Source organism: Herpailurus yagouaroundi, unplaced genomic scaffold, assembly GCF_014898765.1.
Source record: "Herpailurus yagouaroundi ecotype Mexico unplaced genomic scaffold, PumYag 100, whole genome shotgun sequence".
Lineage (NCBI taxonomy): Eukaryota > Metazoa > Chordata > Mammalia > Carnivora > Felidae > Herpailurus > Herpailurus yagouaroundi.
Window position 1 is genome coordinate 44,506,226 of NW_024412391.1, and position 23,445 is coordinate 44,529,670.

The following is a 23,445-nucleotide window of genomic DNA, read 5'->3' on the forward strand; positions in this document are numbered from 1 at the left end:
TAATATTGCAGAACTTATGATAGATGTTAATTAAAAAGCTACGAGTTTGAGCTTTACGGAATGGTTAGGAGAATTTTCTGTCATGGGATGCGTAAGTAGAATATGCCCCGGGACAGGGAAGAGCCACGTTTCGTTGTTCCCTTGTGCCTGGTACTCCTTGGGAGTAAAGCCTTCTCCTGACTCACAGTCCCTTCTGACTGACAGGATCTGGCCCGTTCAGACCTTATTTTTAACCGACATACTTTGCTTACCATAGTTGCCTGTGGGTGATCAAGTCTGTGTGAGACTGCTCCTGAAGAGAGAAGGACCTCTGGAGCAGCAGAGACTTTTCCAGAAATGTCCGCAGTACACGTTGCATAGAAGGCAGTGCAGGGAGAGAAGAGCAGAGCACAAGTTTCGTGACCTTGGCCCAGTCAGTCATTCAGGACCCCATTAATGAAAGAAGGAAGCTGAACTAGATTATAGCTAAGGTTTCTTTCCCTAAGATTTTGTCCAGATTCAAATGAAATTCTTGTTTGAATTTGAGGTTGTCCTCAAGATCCCAGCCTTGATGCTGGCAAGCTTAATGTCTGTGAAAATTTATTATTTTTGCATTTTCAGGTTTGTGTATAAATGATTAGCTTTAATATACTGCAGAGATGTACTATGATCTTAGGGCGCTTATGTTTGCTTTTGAGGGGCAACTATCAAACCCTATGAGAATAAAATGTCAAGGTTGAAAATTAGATGGTATGATTGAATAACTACTGCTTATTTTGTTGCCTTTTATATCATATTAACCTTCTTGGTTGCCAAATTCATAAGCGGTTGCAAAACACCTAGTTTCTAAGATAATGACCCTGATACTGCAGGCTAATTGGGTATTTTTTCCCCCCTGGAAATCCGATCGTGTCATTACCCTGCCCCAATCCTGTTCAGAGTGCTGAAGGGTAGACATTATTCTTTGTACTTTCCTGAGATGAGAATTTCAGTCTCGAGGTCACAGGAGTAACTAGAACTTTTTGTTGACATTTTATTATTATTATTATTATTTATTTATTTTTTTTTTTTTTGAGAGAGAGAGACAGAGAAAGAGAGAATGAGCAGAGGTGGGGCAGAGGGAGAGAATCTTAAGCAGGCTGCGTGCTCAGCACAGAGCCCGACGCAGGGCTCCATCCCACAACCATGAGATCGTGACCTGAGCCGAAACTGAGTCAAATGCTTAACCGACTGAGCCACCCAGGCACCCGAGTAACTAGAACTTTAACGGTAGGCCCCAGTTTGCCTAATTTCCAGGAGAGTAAACATGACTCTAAATACGCCATTTCAGCCATCTTTATCTTTCTGTTCATCTTGAAGTTCATATAATACTGAAAGGGACACGTTTCTGTCTTTAAAAAAGTGTATGAGATCTATGCCAGTCTGTAAAATATATGTCAGTCTATTAGATAGAAAAATCCTACAGAAGTGTCATATTTTAACTTACCAGGATAGGCCCCTAGGGAACTCACTTTTCCTCCTTGTCTTGGTTTGAGTTCCCTTGCCCGTAGCCCTCTGACCCCTGCTTTTCTGCTTTTACCTACTGCCAGCTTCCGAGCTTCGCCCCGGGTCCGGAGAGCAAAGAGGGGCTCAGGTGCCGTTTGTGTGAACCTCCTGCGCTCTCCCTCTTTCACACTGTAGTGCTGGAGCTAGCCAGGTGTCTTCATTCCCCTTGTTACATCTGTCCCATCTTCTCCCAGCCAGGGACATATTGCTTGCAATGCCCTGGAGCCAGAACCCTTGGAGAAATGTGCGGGATAGTTTGTTGCTCTGGAACGGAGGCAAACGTCTTGGTTCGCAAAAAGACTTGCCATGTGCTGTCTGCATTTGACCATGTTTCCCTTCTGGAAATCCAGTGAAGAAAGAAAAGCTGGCTGGCCTAGAAACAAATTATGAAACGTTATTTCATAATAAAATAGTTGACATATTTTTGCAATAATGAGTCCCGCTAGAGACCTTTCCAGCGTACAAAGTGGCACGTGCTGGCTTCAGGGCACTTGAGGGTGTGCACATCAGAGGTGGGGAAGGAGGGCTGGGAGCACGGAAAGGAGATGTGGGTTGGGGGCATCCCAGCTTGAAATTCTGTTTCTAAATCCTTGCTTGCGGGGCGCCTGGGTGGCTCGGTCGGTTAAGCGTCCGACTTCGGCTCAGATCATGATCTTGGGGTCCGTGAGTTTGATCCCCGCATCGGGCTCTGTGCTGACAGCTCAGAGCCCAGAGCCTGTTTCAGATTCTGTGTCTCCCTCTCTCTGACCCTCCCCCGTTCATGCTCTGTCTCTCTCTATCTCAAAAATAAACAAACATTAAAAAAAAATAATAAAAAAAAAAATAAATCCTCGCTTGCAAGGATTGCTTACCTTAAGATGTCCTCACGGGGTGCCTGAGACTTTGGCTGAGGTCATGATCTCACGGTTTAGGAGTTCGAGCCCTGCATTGGGCTCTGTGCTTATAGTGTAGAGCCTGCTTAGGGTCCTCTCTCTCCCTCTCTGTCTGGCTGTCTCTCTTTCTCTCTCCCTCTCTCTCTCTCTTTCTCCCCCTCAAAAGTAAACATTGAAAAAATAAATAAATAAAGGTGTCCTTCGCATACAATGCTATGGTAGAGCAGAATCTGCGCACTCATGTGGAAATGTTTTCCGGGTCCAACAGACAGCTGGTATGCACATGAAATTTTAGAAAACCATCTATGAGCTGAATAGAAGGTGAAAAGAACTGGCATTTGCTGCAGTTTCAATCCCTGCTCTAATTGCACGTGTGAACTCGGACAGGTTACTCAAGCTTTGTGAATTCCATTTCTGCGTCCATAACATGATGGTAAAAATACCTGTTATCACCTCACACAACGGTTACGAGGATTTAGTTACAGAAGGGATATAAATGCATACAGCATGAACGTTCAAGCAATAAATGTTAACTTTTCTTGAGACAAATGTATAGTTTTGTAATCAAATGAAGCCAGGGCAGGTAGAAATCTACACCCAATCTTTATTTCAGAGCATAGCTTTTGATTCTGTGTTTTAGGTCTTGAAAATACATTGTGGTTCAGCAGAGCCGTTTTCTGAAGATGCTTAGTGAGAAAGGTAATCATTGTGTGTGAGTCGGAGGTTTTCTGATGTTGTCCTCCCCTCTCCGGAAGATGTGATAAGATCAGTTTTCAGCCCTGATGTGAACACCACACACCCTATTTTGGTGCCGACCAATTGTCCTCAGCCTTTTTCAAGCAATGCCAGCTGTCTTTGTCATTTGCTTATAGCTTTTCTCTTTTGGTTGTTTTGTCCTTAAAACAAAGAACGTTAGTAAGGAAGAAATAGCCATTTTGTACAAACTGCATAGCTAGACAGATTCGTGATTCTTATTAGGGTAATAATCCATCTGTTATGGAACTGGATCAATTTGTAAATTAAATTGATTAATCTAGCAGGGGACAAAAAAAGGTCTTGACTTCTCCCACGCAGGCAAATGGTAGTCATCCTAAAAAGATTTGGGAGGACCCCGTTCTCTGCTCTTCTCCCTTTCTCTGCTCAACTCGGACGGAAGACCAAGTATCTGCTGAAAAGGGGAGCGAGAATGGAGTTCAGGCTTTTGGGTTCTGACTGCTCCTGGAACGTCCATATTTTTGACCGGGCTATCATGTTAAAACCTTCTGGTGACTACCAGAACATGTCTGATACTCGCTGATTAGTTTAGTGAATGTACAACTGTGTTTGAATTATCTTCTGCGGTGAGTTTACTGTTATTTTCATCTTGTCTGATCAACAAAATCTTCTGATGATTCTGCTAACAATGTGTGATTGGAATAATAGCGTCACATGTTGCAGAGTTTTGTGCTGCAGCTGAGAGGCATGTAAATACAAGCTGCTTATTTGCAAGAAGCTTCCAGATTTGCAATATGATTGCTATGGAAACCACATAATGAAAACCTTATAACCATCTGTGTGGTTTGATGGATTTTACCGCATAGCTGAGCTGTTTTTGTTTACTGTTATTAAAATGTTGAATGGAATATATTAACCCCACAAACATTGGCTATTTGAGGTATTAATTAGTATTGTATAATGACATTTGTGACTCAACACCAAAATAAAATATGTTTAATAATAAACCTAAATAAAACAACATGTGTATATATTTCTAATATATTGAGGAGGTAATTATTGCCTAGAATTTTCATTTGTCCTTATATAGTTTTTGAGTGGTGTGGAGAGTTTTTCTCTGTTACTAAATGAGCATAGTAGGATTTATTTTCATGATTTTGAATCTGTTTGTTCACTACATATTTATTGAACATCTCCTCTGTATCAGATTCTGTTCAAGATTTCAGTCTGAGTTTCTCTCCCTAAGATTAAAACACACACACACACACACACACACACACACACACACCCCAAATTTTATTTTGTTTTCTTTTGTATGGAAGCTGTTTGTATTGTTAGCCCAAGATAAAATGAGTTGTTTGAACATCGTTAAGGAAAACTGATGTATGAAATGCAGAAGCTTTGACCTAAAAATATCATTACTCGGTTCAAAATGGAGAAAGGAAGTTTTTTAAAATGAGTATGTCCTCCTCTAAAATACTACTTGTGCAGCATCTCACATTGAATTTGGATACTTCTCAGTAAATATTGATACTTAAGTAAATATTTTAATAGCACTATTCTGATAATTTAAGAATACATTGTGCACATTTATAGCACTTAAATTTTAATAAAATAATACAGTCACAGTAATAAACTATTCTAAGTTCATTGTTTACTTTGCCAAGAGCAGAATTTTCCATTTAATTTCTGTAATTAGTTTCTGTGATAGCTTGACCCTAACTTTGGGTGGTAAGTCTGTATCCCATGATGTCTTCTTAAATCTTTTTTTTAACGTTTATTTATTTTGAGAGACAGAGACAGAGAATGAGCAGGGAAGGGGCAGAGAGAGAGGGAGACACAGAACCTGAAGCAGGCTCCAGGCTCTGAGCTGTCAGCACAGAGCCCAACGTGGGGCTCGAGCGAGATCATGACCTGAGCCCAAGTGGGACACTCAAAGGACTGAGCCACCCAGGCGCCCCTCCCATAATGTCTTCTTAAGAAAGAAGTGCTTCCTATATTGTTGTGCTTAAGGCTTTTGACTTGAGGTCAAGAGCCCTTCACGACTTTTGACTTTACTCAACTGTCTGATTTGTGACCAGCTTGGAGGAGAGGGAGCACTGAGGAAAGAGAAAGTATGACAAATAAGTAAAGTTTCCTCCTTCTCCTTTGAAAAAATTAACCATCTATAAAATAAGCCGATTGGGCCAAATGTCTGTAAAACTTGTGTATGAAAACACCCTAATAAACCATTTACAATCAGGAGGCCTTGAGGTTTGGCATAAGTAAGATAACTGTTGTTGAAGAGAAAAGAGACAGGATTTGGTATTTGATTTTTTTTTCTTAGTTCTTCCATGTATTAACTGCTCTCTGACTGACTCACATTAAATTGCCGACACTGCGGTCAACTTAATGTGTATAAAGTGCCAAATATTTCCAGCTGTTCCCTTCTTTTGGACCTCTCCTTATTTTGTTTGAGTTGAGTTGCAGAAATTCAAAGCAGTTGTAGGTTTGTTTTAGAAGTACAGTAACCCTCAAGCCTGAGTTAAATGGTGAATTTTCTGAGTCACCACTTGAACATTTGCATGAGCCTCCTAACTTTGCATCTACTCCCCTGTAGATGCAAACTTGCGAAGCCTTCCAGTTGCCCCTGGACGTTTCCTTTGGGTTGCCCCACCAGTACCTTCAATCTCTCACGCGGCTCCCGTGTTCCCTTGGCAAAAATAGCTTATCTTGGCTATTCTTTTCTTAGGAATGGTGTGTTCCCATTTCTCTGCCAACTAAGCTCACAACTTGTGTCATCCTTGGTTGCTCTTCTTCCCTTAGCCCTCCGCATCCAGGCAGGCACAAAGCTTATCGATTCTAGTTCCTTTTCCTCTCATAACCGGCTCCTTGCATTTCCTCTGTCCTTCAGTTAGGACTTCCTTCCCCTTTAGCCAGACTCTACGTGGTCTCTCTCCCCCCATGCCCTCCTTCAGGCTCTCTGGGACAATGGGACCAGATGACCATTCCACAAGCATAGTGTTAGTTCTGCCCTTTCTCTGCTCAAAAGTCTTCGGGGGCTCTTACTGCCTACCAAATCAAGGTCTAAAGTCCATAGCCAATGTTCATGGCCCTTCAACAGCTGGCCCAAACTACTAGCCTTCTCTCCCATCCTGTTCTTCCCTTTTGACTACTGTGTTCTTTAGCCAAATGGATAGTACTGAGCTTTGTTGTTTTGCTTATGACTCTCCCTCTGTCTAGAAATTTCCTCCTCCCCATCTCTCTCCATTCAAATTTTCTCCATCCCTCAGAGCCTTCGTGGTATTCCCCACTTGGGTGGTTTCTAGTCTGTGTTCCTTCAGTTCCTTGTGTCTCACGCGTCAGGTTTTATGTCCCTCATCCCATTTTCCTTCAGGTACTACTGTCTTCTGTGCCCTGTAGGCTCTCAGCTTCCTGAGGGCAGAAGTTTCCTACTCTCTTTGCCTCCCTGGTAGAAGCTGTCTCTTACAGGTAGTTAATACTCAGTGGATTATTTAATAGCCATAATGGCTGTGTTTACCTATTTTGCATACTTTGCTTTAATGTTTTTTATTTTTCTTGAAATTATGATTCTTTTGAACACAGTTTTTCTTGGGCATGCCATTTTGTTCATACATCCCGCCTTAAATATCTCTAAAGTGTATATAAATCCTTAGGTGAGGAAAGTGGTCATATAATAAATGTTTCTTTAATGTAAAATAATTAAAGTCTATTGACTCTGTTTAGAACTCTTCTCATTTAGTCTTCTCCTCTTTCTTCCTGTAAGCGGGGGAATGAATGTGATAGGAAAGGGTGGGAATAACAAAGGTAAGGCCCAGAATATATGCAGGATAAAGCACATGGACATTATGATCACAGGCCTGAGTTGGAATAATCAACAGTGGCAGTGTCTTTAGCTTTTTGAACCTCAGTTTACTCCTCTGTAAAATGAGGGTTTAAAACTATCTGTGAAATCTTAGCATCTGCTATGGTATATGACACATAGTAGATCCACAGCCACAGTATGATTTGGGGGGAATTGTCCTGAAGGGGGAGGATCCGTTTGGTATTCTCCCATGAAGATCAAGGGAGAAAACATGAAGGGTCTGATACTCAATAAATGACTTACAGGTTAACTGTATTCTATATCACACATTTTCCCCGTGTTCTACTGATGGTTTAGGGACCGTGGTTTTATCCTGCCTCGGTATAATGTGGTCTGTCCATATAGGGCTGGGTGTTACTTTACTGGATTTCAGGGCTGATCTGGATTTAAGAGTGTTCCAGAGGACTTTCCGGTATGCGAAACAAAATATGTGAGGCATCAGCACGTATCTTAAATTTTATCAAGCCAACTGGTAAGGTTGCTATGTGCAACTAGCTAGAGGTTGGTTTGTTCAGCTTCAGATTATTGACAAAGGAATGTGAATGTTGAGCGGTTTCATTCTTTGAGGAGGAATATTTATGCGTCGTGAACTTTCAGTTTTGCTCGTAAAATGGGGTGAGTACTGTCTTGTTATTTCTGAGGAAACCCTTCAGCGTGCCATTTCTGTTGTTTGCTTACAGAAGAGGAAGAGGATAGTGCTCCCGCAAACGTGGAGGATCAAAGGAAGACGAGTCAGGACAGTGCTCTCCCCGCCACAGGTACTGAATCGTGAAGCTTCTTGGGAAGCTTCTTTTGGTTTTGTTCACTTTCCCTTTCGTCACTTCTCTTACAGCTCTAAAGAGGGTTTACCCAACTCCCCCGAAGTTGGCTGCTTCGATCTGGGTATCTTAGGGCGGATAAGCTGCTTAGTCCCATTTAGGATGCATGAAAACCACTTGAGAAGGATTTATAAAGTAAGCCAATTTATACAAGGTATTCCTTCCTGAATTACTTTGTAATGACTCAATTAGCTTTCATTTCTGCACAAAGGAGATTTAGTTGCATAAATTAGCTTATCATCATTGAGGAAGTGTCACTGCTAAAGGACAGTTTATAGATACAACATGCAGTTGCTGTCAAACCTATAAGAATGTAATATAGACATCTGTGTATACTTTGTGCTTGAGCAGAACAGACTTCTGCCATTCAGAGACCAACAGGGGACAACAAGTTGCCCAGGGGACTGGCAATGTAGACATCTCTGAAAAGGTCAACTTGACACAGGCTCTGACAATCGACCCGCAGCTCTGTCTTCTTTGATAAAAATCAGATAAACTTAAGACCGCTAATTGATCTGCAGCCTGTTTAAATGTTGGCCATGCATATCTTCATTGCATATGATTAACACAGAAAGCAAATGAATTGGGTAAGAAATGCCAGAGTCCGGTGACAGCGGTTTAAAAATTGGAAAAGGACACTGATGGCCTAGAAGGCTAGGAAGGATATTCCCCTTATCCATTTCCACTTGGCACATGGCCCCAAGTACTAATTATGACTGAGCCGGGAAAAATAACCACACATGCTGTGTACAAGATCACATGATATGGGCGACTTTTTTTTTTTTTTTTTGCGGGTTGTTATTTCCAAATAGCAGGAGATAAACCATATCTGGAGGGCAAGCATGAGGTTAGCTTTGATAAACCAGCAATTATTTTACACGGAAAGAAGAGAGGGGATGCCTTCTTATCAGGACTTTTACACCTCCTCGTAGCCACATGTCAGCTGGGGCAAGGTCTGCCATATCATCCCGTGTCCTGCACAGAGCTGTAGTTGAGGGTCACCTTCCCTTCTCTGATACATTCATACATCACTCTTGCCAGCTGTCAGAGGCAGGGTGGACAGGAAGTGTGTGTTCAGGAAGTAGCTTTCCCGAGTCCTTCCTACCATGACACGCGGAAAGGAAACAGAGGCCTGACTTCCGGACCTGGACAGGAAAGCAGGAGCGGGCTGCTGCAGAAGGTTTGGTTTGCTTTTTTCAGAAAGGAAGTGAGGACGAAGTCATTAGATGTTAGCACTCTGGTCCTGTAAAAGGCAGCTATAAAATCCTAAGACTGAGCGAAGCCTTGAGGATGATCCACAGTGGTAATTTAAGTATATGTGTTTTAGGGTGTATCAAAAGCTTCTGCCGAAAGCACGAAGGGTTTTTGTTTTTGTTTTTGCTTTTGTCAGTGCAGGTGTACAAGTAGACACATGTAGGTATCCCTTCCACAAATAGAAGCGTTCTGGCTTAAGAGCAGTTGTATTTTTCAAAAACCCTTTTAAAGTACCCATCTCCCAAATGTTTGCCTTTTGAGGGAAGGAAGAAAAAAGTCAGTTTTTCTTCAAAGGAATGCACTAAGTCGATCTAGCTTTCCGTGCAATCGCTGTAAAGCACTGCAATAATTCTTATCTTTAGTGACATGAAATTCTTTTCAAGCAACAGTTTTAATGCTTTTGCATAGCAGTGACCTTTGCTCTCGTTGGGCTGTCAAAGATGTAACACTAGAAGTTTGTTTGCTGTGCAGGGCAGTGGGTTGACAAGGGTATTACTATCTTGCCGAGCATCACATGACGTGAACTTCTAACCTTACTCAAGAATGTTATATATTTTTCACATTGAGCGATTTTACTTAAAAAAGGAGAAAAAAATTCAGACTAAAGCGAAATACATAAACAACATAATCCTGTATTTCTTATAAGTTCTTTTATGTTCAAGCTTGCACGTCTTGCATGTTTATATATACGTACAAAATGACTCCATTTGATTTTTTTTCAAAAATGTTTAATGTTTATTTATTTCTGAGAGAGAGAGGGAGACAGAGCACAAGCAAAGGAGAAGCAGAGAGAGAGAGGGAGACACAGAATCAGAAGCAGGCTCCAGGCTCCGAGCTGTCAGCACAGAGCCCGAAGCGGGGCTCGAACTCACGAATGACGCAATCGTGACCTGAGCCGAAGTCGGAGGCTTAACCAACAGGCGCCCCTGATTTTTTTGAACACTGTAGAATTTGCTTATCTTTCTGAAATCGTTTTTAAATGACTGCTCAAGAAGAGATTTTTCATTATCTTACATATTGTATGTTTCAGCCACTGCCATCGTATTTTTAAAATCCTTTTTTGTTCTTGTAAGTATCTCCAATGTTTAGCCTATTTTTCCTAATGATTCTGTTATTGCCCAACGATCTGTTTTTGAATGTGGGAAAAAGCAAGACAAGTATATTGTTTGAATCCTTCAGAGGCTGGCTAATTTAGAATGGTTGTTTTTTTCTGTCTTTACCTTCTCTTTTTAACCATTCATGCCTCTCAGGACAGGAAACATAATGAGGTGAGGTTTTTTGTCATTTTGAAAACATAGATCATGATGCGGGAAGATTAATCCATGCAGTGATAACAACTAAAGAGACTTACTTGTATTCAGAATGTGGGATGATCTGTGGCATTACATTTTTGTTTTTTAAAAACGTATTTTACACGGATTATTTTTCGGTGTATAGGTGAACAGTGCTAACTCTTGTGAACTCACTGTGCTTCTGAGGCTAGACCCGTGCGTAATTTTTTGAGGATGGTTAGCCATACTTAAAATTTCAAAACTTAAAATAGTGAAAAGTAAACCAGAGAAGCTCACTGCTCTCAAAGGAATAAAGCAATTCCTCATTTTTATATCTGAAATTCATACCGGGGCACCTGGGTGGCTCAGTTGATTGAGTGCCCGACTTTGGCTCAGGTCATGATCTCACAGTTCACGGGTTCGAGCCCCACATCAGGCTCTGTGCTGACAGCTCAAAGCCCGGAGCCTGCTTCGGATTCTGTGTCTCCCTCTCTCTCTGCCCCTCCCCTACTCGCACTCTGTCTCTGTTTCTGTCTCTCAAAAGTAAATAAAACATTAAAAAAAATTTTTTTTTTAATAAAATTCATACCAAGAATTTTAACGTTACTTTCCTGAGGAGACTAAGGCTAATACATTTTTATCACCAGGCCTTCTCGTTAGTTGTGGTTCTTCTGCTTTATACCTACTATTGCATTCTGAAACAGATAGAATAGTAAATTGTATGTGTGTATAGCCATGTGACATAAACAACTTATTATTCTTTAACAGAGCTCACATATGGGACACAGAAATGAGGCTGGTCTTTGGGTAACATCATCATCAAGATTATCGAAAACACAGTAGAAAATGCATCTTTTTCCCAGTATTGCCAAGTAGCTAGCTCTGTTGCCTCTTTACAGCAGTGAGATTTAATGAAATGCTCATGATGCACATCTAGGGAGAAATGCATCTTGCACACGGTGGGGGTCTCCCTTCCCCTCATGTGCTCCTGTAACTCCCATTAGTGTTAATGGGAGTTTCACCAAGCGCATCGAGGGGAAGAGAGACCCCAAAGTGATAAGGATTATGTGTTAGAAATCACCATATACTTTTCTTTGCCTTCTTTCTTCCGCCACCTCTTGAAAATCTATTGAATGAAAAACCGTCGTGAGAATATCTGAAAAAGGAGGAGCCGGCAGCAGGCTGGGCAGCTGGGGACGCGCTGGGACACTCGAGCTCAGCCAAAACTTCCCTCGCTTTAGCCCAAGTTTTGTTTCTTTAACCTTTTTGGATCAAGCCTCAGGCTGAGCAGCATTGGGAACACACAGGAGCCTGGGCCGGGGAAGCCAGCTATTTACATCCTCTTACCTCCTGGCCGGCGACTGTGGGGGAGGGCCTTGCATGTGAAATGATGTCATCCTCTCTTTGCTCTAATTCCTTGACTTTTAAACTGACACTGACGGACTGCTTGGGGCGCAACATTTGACCCAGTTAGCAGTTGATTTAATCGGACTAGAATGTCTCAACTTCCAAATCTCTATTTGTCTAAATAAGTGGTTTTTAAAGGAAATCAGTCACTTTATTATTAAGTAATTCTTTCTAAAAGAAAAAATTGACAATGTTTGGAGTGATCTGTCCAGCCGGAGTGCCCTCTAGTGTCCATTCATGGAATTTACTTAATAAATTGCTTTGTGGGGGGAAATGTAATGAAGGGTAGCCACGAGCATTGTTAGTTCTTGGTTGGATCCCCGGGCTTGTATACATGCCTGCTGGTGTCGGTGACGAGTGCTCAAATGCTGGCGTGGAGAGGTCAGTACGGGGTCTGTCTCTCTCTGTTCCCCTCCCTTCCTCCCTCCTTCCTTTCACGCCTCCTCCCGTTTTCTCTCCCTCCTTTCCCCCTCCCACCCCCCCCCCCCCCGCCCCCGGGAATTTTTAGAAAACAGGAGAAAAAACTTGAATAGGATTTTGCAAGGTGGCATATTCTAGCCACTGTTTATTTTCTTCAAGCTTAATCGAGAAGTATCATCTTCCTAAATTGTCACACTCCACGCTCCTCAGATTTTCTCTTTGGCTCAAAAAAAAAAAAAAGTTTCGGATATTAGAAGTTTGAAGACTTCTAACAAACTTAGCACTTTGTGTAAATCACAAACCACGCGATATAAGACGAATACCCAGAAGACCCGCTCACGTGAGGAGTTGTGTTGGAATTGCCAAGAAGCCTGCTGTTTGAGAGCCATATAACAAAACTAGGATGACAGGCCTGACGCAGCATGCGTCCCCACAGCTATCCCCTCAGAATTCAGAGCTGACATTCCAATGATGGAAGTTGTCAACACGTATACGTTCTGCCTGGTTAGTGAATACACGGACATCTTATTGATATCGCTTGCATTCTTTTTGCGTTAACTCATCAAAACTCAATTATCATGAAATTAAAAACAGGAAACAGTTCTCAGTGTAACAAAAGCATCCAGTGTATTTAACTCTGTGCTGTGTTTCAAGAGACCCACATTGTATAAGTGACAAAGCATTTATTACCCGGTTTATTGTGGTATTACAGAGCGGAGAGCGCTAAATAATCAATCAGTTAATGGTCTGTATGGCAGTTTGAGCACATCACATCCATTGTGCTTATGCCGTTAGAAGGATGAGCTGGTAACTGCAGTGTATGTTGCATGTTTATTCAGAGCGTAATGTCCTAAACTAGGGCTGACAGAAATCTTGAAAAATGCAGCTTCAGCTTTGGCAATTTCAAAGTTGCTAAAATGTGTTAGAAATAACTTTTGGGAGAGGCTTTCGGTACAAAAGTCCCCAAAGATAAGAGCTGGAATTACCCTCTGTGTTATTTCCACTTTACCCTCTTCCTCTAACCAGCTGTAGGTTTTAGAATTAAAAAAAAAAAAAAAATCGTTGCCGAGTTTGAGTTATTTCTATGCCCTACTGACTCCTTTATTATTCTTTATTATTGTTTATGAAGTGTCCCCAAATTTTCTCTCCCTCCCTCCCTTTCTCTCTCTCTCTCTTTTTTTTATTCTTTTGTAATTTTTAGAAATTCTGTAAGGTGGTTGTTTCACGGCGTGTTTATCACGTGTCATGGATACTTGCTCATCATGTGGTGTGGCTGATTCACCTTCAAAACATGTTGCGAGTGGGTTTAGGTCCATTGTAAAAAATAAATGGGAAGGAACTTTTAGGTGCTGGCTTGATGAGAGCACATGGCAATCACAGGCTCTGGATAAAACAAGAAAGGGGGAGAGAGAAAAGAGACGTTCAAAATGAGATCTTTTTTTAAAAGAAGGTCTAATAATTATATAATTAGAAGAAGTGGGATTTGTATGTAAGGGTAATCAAATGTTCTTTGAATCAGGACGGAATTTTTTTAGATTGTTTTGGTGGTGAGAGGCCCTTTAGTCTCTATTGGTTCACGTTTAAGCAAGGACCCGTTACATGAAAGCTCTAACTCATGTTTTCTCTCTCTTCTTCCTAGGAGATAAAAGCACCGATTATGCTAATTTTTACCAGGGTTTGTGGGACTGCACAGGAGCTCTTTCTGATGAGTTGTCATTTAAACGTGGTGATGTGATTTACATTCTTAGCAAGGTAAGGAGACACCCCAGCTGACAACCGTAAAGGGTGAATACAAAGCTAGATTCTTCTGCATCTGGGTTTACAACACTGGGGAAAAATGCCAATTGGAATTCCTCTAGGTCCTTGTTAACAATTGGGAGTTCACAATAATTAATTATTTTGTCAAGTGAAATATAATCAAATTTTAAACACAATCAGATAACAGGATTCAACTTAGCAGTGTGTTTACCTATCACTTCAGCCTTTGGCTCACATCCATACCCTGCCTTCTCCAGAAACAATATACTTATGTGAAAGTTAACATTGTGAGGTATTAGGTTATTTATTATGTTTTTCTTTCCTCTTCCTTTTTATTCTTCTGTGTGCTTATTCTGATTTTGTCTGCCATTCACTACTGGAAACACTGTTTATAGTAGGACTTTTTCATCTTTATGTAAATACATTGGTGTTCCGACAATTTAAAAGCGATGTTTTTTCTATTCAGATAGGTTTAGGTAATTTTTAACAATTTAACATAGTTGTATTTGTAAACGTAATGACAGAGTCTGTTGCTATGAACTCACCTCTCTCTCTCTCTCTCTCTCTCTCTCTCCACACACACACACACACACACACACACACACACACACACACACACACATATATATAAAATCTCTCTCTCTGCCTCTTAAGATACTGGATGACTCAAATCAGTGTCTCTGCCTCTTAAGATACTGGATGACTCAAAATCTTTCTGTCCTTAGATCTAAAAGTCATGTTTCTTATAGTGGTGACGTGTGTGAGCTGCCTTAATTTTCATATTTAACCTGCCCTGCTGTAATACAGGGATTAAAAAACTTGCTCAGTCTACTTTATGAAGCTATTCTAGAGACAAATGATGTATGAAAACTAGTTAAATGTAAGTAGGGAGATGTTCTATAAATCCTAAGTCTAGAGGTTTGATGTGGTTTCTTGATTAGAGAAATATCTTGTACTTTCCCGAAAGATAATATGGCTTGCTAGATACAGAAGAGATTCGGAAATAAGGTCGCTTATTGAACGTAACAAAAGATGGCTGGTGGATAAAATCATAGGCTAGGAAATCATAGAACATTTGAATGAGGAATCTGCATGATGATCATCCACTTATTCTTGGTTTTACAGATAAGGGACTTGTCCCTTATCCCTGGCCAGAACCAGGACTTAACCAGGCGCCTTGACCCCCAGACCAAGGCTGTCTACTTTTCTCTCGTGCGTCTTCCTTCCTTCTTGCCTCCCTCGTGTGTAATTTGAAACTGTCGTAAAGCATCCACAAGGTGCGAGGGCCTGTGCTAAGCACCAGGAATCCAAAAGGAATACTACCGAAGCACTTGCAGGTCACTGGGGGAAGATATTTAACGAGTAAATATAAGTAGCCATGACCGTTGCTAGTTGAGGTGCCCAAAGCTAAGACTTCTCGTCTTCCTTCGTCCTCTGTTCCTTAGTACGTTTGTTTTTTGTTTTTTAAAGAAATACAGGTTTAGTTCTTAGAAGCTATAGATAACCAACTCTTGGATGAAGCATTACGAGATTATTGAGCATTTCATTGTCCCGAATTAAGATAACACTTTTTTTTTTTTTTGAGTTAATTACTTAACATAGAAACCGAAGTGATTCATTTCAGTTCAAGAAAGTCTCTTGGAATTATTCCCCGAACGTACTTAGCTCGCAGTTTCTTTCGCCAGCTGAGCTGCAGTTGCATATAAAATAAAAGGTTGATTGGCTTCTACTTGGAATTCCAAATTATAGGGATAAACGGCATGGAGTCATTATATTATTATGGTAAAATGCGAAACTTCTAAAAGCCATGTGATTCTGCCCTTAAAGCCTTCTTTATGTCTCATGCTGTCTTTGTGGCTGAAAACCTCAGAGTAGCGACCTCCGGGGCAGGCTGTCAAACGAGTAGCATTCCCATTGCCTCCGAAAATTACTTTCTGTTATTATGAAAGTAAAGGTAGCGTCATAGGTGTATGTCACACTTCTGGGATCCCAGGGAAGGCACTTTCTGTTCTCCCAAACCTGTTTTGTGGAGATTGTAATTTTATGTGTGAAGCCTGGTCATAGAGCTAAGGTTAGCGGTGGTCCGGCTCAAAGGAAGAGTATACCGCCATCTAAAATTTCTAAATGCGGGGCACCTGGGTGGCGCAGTCGGTTAAGCATCCGACTTCAGCCAGGTCACGATCTCGCGGTCCGTGAGTTCGAGCCCCGCGTCAGGCTCTGGGCTGATGGCTCAGAGCCTGGAGCCTGCTTCCGATTCTGTGACTCCCTCTCTCTCTCTGCCCCTCCCCCCTTCATGCTCTGTCTCTCTCTGTCCCAAAAATAAATAAACGTTGAAAAAAAATAAAATAAAATTTCTAAATGCTATTATTTGGGCATGTGCCTACCAAAAATAATTCCTCTCTCAGCCCTTCACAAGGCGTGAAGTTCCATGGGCAGCATGATTTCACGAGAGGCCTCCTAGAGCTCATTTTGGTTTTGGAAAGAGGCTAGACATTGTTCGCCAGCGCATTATCGCTATTGGCGGAATGATTTAATGCCAGTATTTATCCCACTGTGGAGCTGGTAGAATCAACCAGGTAAATCTTGGTGAGGGTGAAAAGAAAGGACACTTAGCTCTCCCCGGATGGAATTTGGACAAATTTGGGGCCGTTAGTGGACATCTTGGCTATTGGTTTTCAAATTGCTTTGGGAGTCAGTATATGTTTGTGAAGACTTGCACTTAGCGATTTGGGGGGAAGTTTCAAAGAGGAATCTTTGGAGACTCTAATAATTTTTCATTGGCTTGGTCTTCCAGTTTTTACCAAAACTTTGGCCAAAATAGACCATAAAGCAATATCATAAATTCATTTTCATGGGAATGACAGCAATTTGAATGTTTAAGACTACTGTAAATTCAGGGGCGCCTGGGTGGCTCAGTCGGTTGAGCGTCTGACTTCGGCTCAGGTCATGATCTCACAGTTCGTGAGTTTGAGCCCCACGTCGGGCTCTGTGCTGACAGCTTGGAGCCTGGAGCCTGCTTCGGATTCCGTGTCTCCCTCTCTCTCTGCCTCTTCCCCACTTGTGCTCTGTTTCTGTCTCTCTCTCTCTCTCTCAAAAATAAGTAAAATGTAGAAAAAAATTAAAAAAAAAGACTACTGTAAATTCAGAACTCAGGCTCTTAGAAGAGAGTGAAAAATTGCTCAAAAGGACTTGTTTCTAGATTAAAGTAGATCTATATATTGTTATATATATATGATGAAGAATTCCTCAGAAGGACTTGTTTCTAGATCCAGGTGGAGAGAGAGATTTTTTTTAAAGTACACTTAGCATAGAAATCACCAGCATTGTTGTAGGTCTAGAAATGTGTTTCATGTTTCTCAGAGTTATATTAGGTTTTGTGGCTATAGAATGAAATTTTACCATTTTAATTTATTTTTTACACCATCTAGTGGCTCAGAATGAGTGGTGCAGGTAATTGCAGCTAATGTGCACAATCAAAATGATGTCATAAATTCAGCTTGAGATCTAGCTATGGATTATTACTTTCCTATGTCATGTCAATAAAGTATTAGCATTAATCATAAAATTTTTAATCATTCAGAATTGAATGTAAACATCGTATACATACCTTTTTAAGGAGTCTCAATGCAATATTTGTAGAGGCATAAAAAAAATGTGTACCTTGTGAAGAAATTAATGCCACAATTTTTCTAATAAATAATGCCATTTGCAAGATTTGAAAGAAATACGCCTTGCTTTTCAAAATTAACTGATCTGTATTTCGCAATATATAATTGTCACTGATCTGACTTACCTTCCAGAAGGTTGTCAGTTCAATACTCTTTAAAAAAAAAAGGAAACACAAGACAGTTTAAGAAAAGATGCATTCTTAAATACAATTTGGATAAATCAAGGACTAAAAATGGTGTGCATTGTAATGAAGAGTGTTTTAATTTTGTAAATGTAATGACAGAAACAGACTGAACTGGTGTGACCATTGGGCGTCTTCGTTAAAATTCACTGTAGGAATATAGTTTCGTTTTAAAATTCAGTCTTCTTTCTCTGTTTTTGCAAGGAAGCCTTGATAGGGTGTCAGCTGTGCTCAGTCAGCCTGGGGGTGATTTATGTATTTCAGGCGTCTTTTTTGAGAGTTATACGAGTCTTAGACTTAAATTTTTTTCTCTAGTGAAAATCAAGTGTTGCAATAAAAAAGGGTAAGCAGATCACCTGGCCTGCCCCCCCTTCCCTTTTTAACATTTTTCAATTAGCAGCTGTCATGCATGTGACCCCTGGCTGAGTTCGCCTCTCTTTCAAAGTGTCTGGCATTTTCTAAGTTTTAACCTTTGAAGCTCACTAATACTAAACTTAAGTACTGCTTACCTAAAAAGGAGAGCCAGTGACTTTTTGCTTATAGTTCTTTCCACGTAGGGTCACTGCTGTTGTTTGTGTATTAGAAGAAACCCCTGTTACGTACATCAGTAGTTCAGCGGAGATTTAGAAATCTTTTTATTCTCCCCTAAAAACAATGGGGCACATTTACAGGGACAGATGAAAATGGGGTTTGTAATTTTGTTGACCACTACGTTGCTAATGAATTAATTCTAAAACTCACGGCCCAATTTCTGATTCATTTGATGGGGGGGAAATCATATTTGAAGTAAAAAAAAAAAAAAAAAATCTTTTTAGTTTTTTAAAAAAGGAATCAGGTTGTTTAAACTCATGCCAGATTCCATTACTAGGTTACACGTCACGTTTATTACCACCTTAAACAAGGACATAATATCCTAGTTAATAGTATTTACCCAGAACTATGTTTGCGAGATGTTAGGATTTTAATAGCAGGATCCAGGTTATATGGCTATAGGCGTATTCCCTTGCCCTGCATACCTCTTTGGTTATATGATTCTACTTGCTGTTCTGGATTTACATCGTCTATTAGTTTATCTTTCAATCTGTGCTCATCGGTAAATGGCTAACCACATTCCTATTCTTACTTTTAAAGCAATAAATTATTTTTAGAGACTTAACGACAGCAGAGCTATGCTTCGGCAGGAAAGGAGCACGCTACTTTGTCTGGTGTTAACAGAAAAACAAGGGGGTGAAGAGTCCTGGGATATTTTATCTAGTCTAGGACACATGTGACTTGAGCATTGCAGCGTCTTAAGAAATTTTGTATTAAGTGCAAACCAGGAAATGTAGGTTGACAGTGTTCCCTAATGTACGGTAGGGACGCTTTTTTTTTTTTTTTTTTCTTTTTTTAGTATATATTGGTTGGAGGGTCGAGCATTGTCTCCCATTATATCTGTGAGTTTTTTCCAGCGGTTGGTGAATTGTGACTGTCACTGACCGTCTGCTTCTCATTGTAAAAACGTAAAGATTCCATGACCAGGATTTTTCTGGCTTTCAAACCTACCGGAAAAAGGAAATAACATGAAAGGCCTCCCGAGCTCCGCTGGCAGAGTTACTTTTCAGGTGTCTTCACTTTCCCTCCGTGACCATCTGCCCCCGCGTGCCACAAATAGCATAACCAACTGCTGAAGAATAACTAGGACATCTCAATGTAGGACATAACGTTGTTGATGCTCAGCTAGCTCCCAAAACGTGGTTATGTCTTCCAGCCTTTGGGGAAGGAGGAGGAGTAGCTGTATTGTGACCGTGTCTCTTTGGGTCTGGTGGCATTTAGTTTCCGTGCTGTCGATACGGGAGTGTTGCGGGTACACAGTGAGGCCAGGTAGACCTGCTCTGCTCACACCCGCCCGTCCCTCAGGAGACAGTCTGGTTCCACTCATGGGACTCCTCTCGTTATCTAGGTGGGGACAACACGTTCAAGTCCTTCCCTGTGTTCTCTGACCTCAAATGGAAGGAGCGTTTCAGGAAGATGTTGACAGATGAAAGCGGGGAGGTGATTCTGGAAAGTAGGTTGGGAGGCTCAGAATAAGCCGGAGGGGTCAAGGAAAAACCGGCAGGCAGCGTCCGAGATGCAGGGTGGGCGGAAGCGGCAGGGGCTGCTATGGGCTGCAAGGCCTGTGCCGTTTAATCCTGCGAGGAATAAGCCGGGGTCTGTCAGAAGCAAAACAAAACGACCTGAAAGACAGCACCTTGTTGATAATTTTTTTTTTTTTAAATCCTAAATTGAAAAGTCCATGATCTCTTAGGCGCTGCTTCTCCCCCACCCCCAAAACTCAGGAACCCCCTTCACATATATATAGCAGCATTCACTCCTCTGAGATGTTCCCCCCCTCATCCCTTTACAGGCCACATTCCCTTTGGAAGAGCAGGGTAGAGAACCGCTCCTAATCAGATTGCCTTGGAGTGCACTCCAACACACTTTTTTCGTTGCTCTGGCATTTTCCTATACCCATTAGTGGGAAGGGAGAGGGAGGGAACGGCAACAACAAAAAGAATTTGTTGCGTACCCACAAGGACCCGTTCTAGGCACTCGGTATGCTTTCGCTCATCTCATCATAAGATAACCCTACGGTGTTAACGGTGTGTTAATTATCCAGAGCCGGAAACTGATGCCCAGCAGGGTTGTTATGTGAATCACCCAAGGACACCAACTAGAAAGTACCTTCTCCTGGAATCAGTGCAGGTCTGACCCTGGAGTTTTCTCTTTTTACACTGCTACCTCTAAGTGGGGACTAGGAGTTTCCATTTCTCTCTCTCTCCACCCTGAACTCGGTGAGGCAGACACTGGGTCTTAAGTATTTTTATGTCCCTGATACCTAATAGTATGGCAGATATATGTTTATTTGTGTTTGTGAAAATACAGGTAAAAATAGGAAATAATCCTGACCTTCTTAAGACAATTTAGAATGATAGAATCATAGAGTTAAGGAAACCTTAGTGCTAGTGCTTTGCTTTATAGGTGAGGAAATCTCAAGGCTCAGTGTAATTGGGGAAAATAAATAAAAGACCCAAGGAAGAAATGACTACCCCTGTGGAGACCTTAAAAGACTGGAGTTTGGGCACTTGAACTAACAACACAGCCTGGAGCTTCTCAGCAGCCAGACTACAAAAGGGAGAGACAAGGAGCTAATAACCCCTTTTAATCAAAAAGGAGGGATCTTGGCTTTTCCCAGATCTGGCTACTTAAAAAAAAAAAAAAAAAAAAAAAAATCTCCACTAGAATTTCTAGAATCTTCACTGATTAGCTGACCTTAACAACTTTATATGACAAGTACAACAGTGACAGATAATACCCTCAACAAAAAATTTTAGAGTAAATATGACAACACATTTCATAAAGGCAGTTCTGTGAGGGTCCAAATGTGTCACCATTAGACTTCTTGATTTATGTTAAGTACATAACTGGATTATTGTGGAGTCTCCGAGAGTGCCATAAATATAAACCCAAGAAATCATCCCTAAAAAACTTGGGGATGGCCCAGGGTTCCATACCTAATTAGTAAAAGAGCTAGGGGGTGAGACTCTGGAAATTCTGGGAAGATCGTCACAAGAATAATCAGGACGCAAAACCCAGATTTTCCTTTACACCTGCCACACTGTTTCTGCCTTTACAGGGTTCTGCCTTAACCTCTTCCATACATACAATACATTCAACTCAATTTGTTTCTTCATAGAACTGGAATTACCTGGTCCCAGTTCAGCAGGGGGACAGATCTCTTTCTTTCTACAGGTGGAATCTAAACTCTTTAGATAAGGTCTCCTGTACAGCTCATTGGAAAACGGAGTGGACAGCAGCCAGCCACAAGTAGGAACGACATACTTCAGACTGAGAAGCTGAATGCACTTCAGAACAAAAGTTTGTTTAGTCATTACTAAAATTCTTCGAGTATATCTAACATACACAAAGGAAGAGATAGACCTATTGGAAATCACACTTCTTAGGAAGATGTCTAGGATTGTCTGTCGACTGGTGCATCATCCAAAATGAGTGTGGCATCATCCAGTCCGTATTTATTGAACATCTTTTATACATTGTGGGGCAGACAGATCAAGTAAGATATTGCCGTGATCTCAGTGAGTCTGTACTTTATTTTAGTTGAAGGAACAGACCTAAAGTACATAAAATGAGGAATAAATGCTCAGCTTGGAATGAGAGACGTAAGCGTGGATTAAATAATTTGGAGAAAAAGTCACGACAGCTAGGTAACTTGAGTTGGGTGTTGGTTGCTGATTAGGATTTGGGTGAGGAAGGGGAGACGTTCCCTGGGGAGGAGAGCACCGCGTGCAGAAGCAGGAATGGGTGGAAGGTTGGACTGTGTGGACCGGAGCAGTGAGAGACTGTTGCCAGCAGGGCAGGAGGGAGCAGAGCTGAGGAGTTGGCAGTTACCGCACCGGGGAGCTGGTGTGAGTTCCCCAGCAGTTCTTGAAACTGACCAAGGCAGTTTCTGGGAAGAACAGAGAGGCAGAGTTGATGCAGTAACCCAGGGTGAGGTGATGAAGGTCTGAACCAGAGAGGCGACAGTTGGAATAGAGACAGGTGGGTAAGCTGGAGAACACTTAACAGAGTCTTGTACAGGTCGGTGAACTACACTGGGTACCGAGGCCACTTTCTACCGAATATGATTTGACCTTTTCTTTGCCTACCAGTATCTTTGACTCATCAGTCTGAAGAGCAGTTTTTACTGTGTGGTATTGTGAATGTGGACTGTGTAGAAACTTGAATTAAATGAGTCTTGGCTCCGGAATATGAACTAAAATTTGTTGTAAGAATTGAATTCCTACTATCAGCTCCTTTGCTTGTCCTGTATCTCTCCTGCTTTAAAAATGGAGTGCACAGTGCAGGGAGGAAAAAAAAAAATAGTAATTCTTCAAATTAGCGTAATTCAAAGTCACACCTGCGTAGTGAATTATTAAGTAATGAGGTTGATTTCCACAAGCCACTAAGAGACTTGGTGTCTTAAAGCAGGTTCACGGAGGGTGGTGTTCAGGCATCACGGAGGACCTTAGAGAGTGTTAGTGTCAGTTTCCTCATTTATCAGCCTAGGAGATGAAGATTCAAGGAGTTCACGTGTAGACAGTAATAGTGAAACACTGAGGTTGTCAGGTTCCTGTCGTGCACTTCAAGGGATGAAATGATGGATGTAGGAGAAATGAAGGGATTCTTACAAAGTTTCTAACTGGAGATAGTAAAAAGGAAAAGATCCAACAGGTACCCTTGAAGAAAGTACTTCTGTATTTTGCACGGGTATCTGGTTTTCATACTCCTACAATGTTTATGAAAAATCGAGACTATCACAGCGAACAGTTGGAAAACAGCGGTGAAGCCCACGGGCTCTGAAACCCGATGCATTTTACATTTGTGAATAAAATTAACTTCATTTCTGCACGAGGCTAGTATGTTTCGAAGCACAGATGTATGTTTGGGAGACAGGACACACGCACAGTCTTTCACCCATTGCATTCAAACAGATTGGTAACTAGTGTCTGGAAGGGGGAGTGCATCACAGAATCTTATTAGTGTCTCAAGTTTCTGTTCAGGTGACATTCTTTCACCTCATGGTTTGCAGAAAGCGGATGAACATACTTGAGAAATGAGAATCACGGTGCTGAGAAGGGTTTAAGTGAACGCTGGGGCCTTATTTAAGTATTTAAGT

General features: G+C 41.3%; 1 protein-coding gene across 2 annotated transcripts in view; it reads left to right on the forward strand.

The window, feature by feature from the left end:
* The window catches only part of SKAP2 (src kinase associated phosphoprotein 2), a 186,035-nt gene that overhangs the window by 155,326 nt on the left and 7,264 nt on the right, over positions 1-23,445 (forward strand). For both annotated transcript variants that reach the window (XM_040472395.1, XM_040472396.1), the window contains exons 10-11: positions 7,656-7,733; positions 13,785-13,897. In XM_040472395.1, the coding sequence (XP_040328329.1) occupies positions 7,656-7,733; positions 13,785-13,897 (191 nt within the window). The remainder of the gene's footprint in view (positions 1-7,655; positions 7,734-13,784; positions 13,898-23,445) is intronic.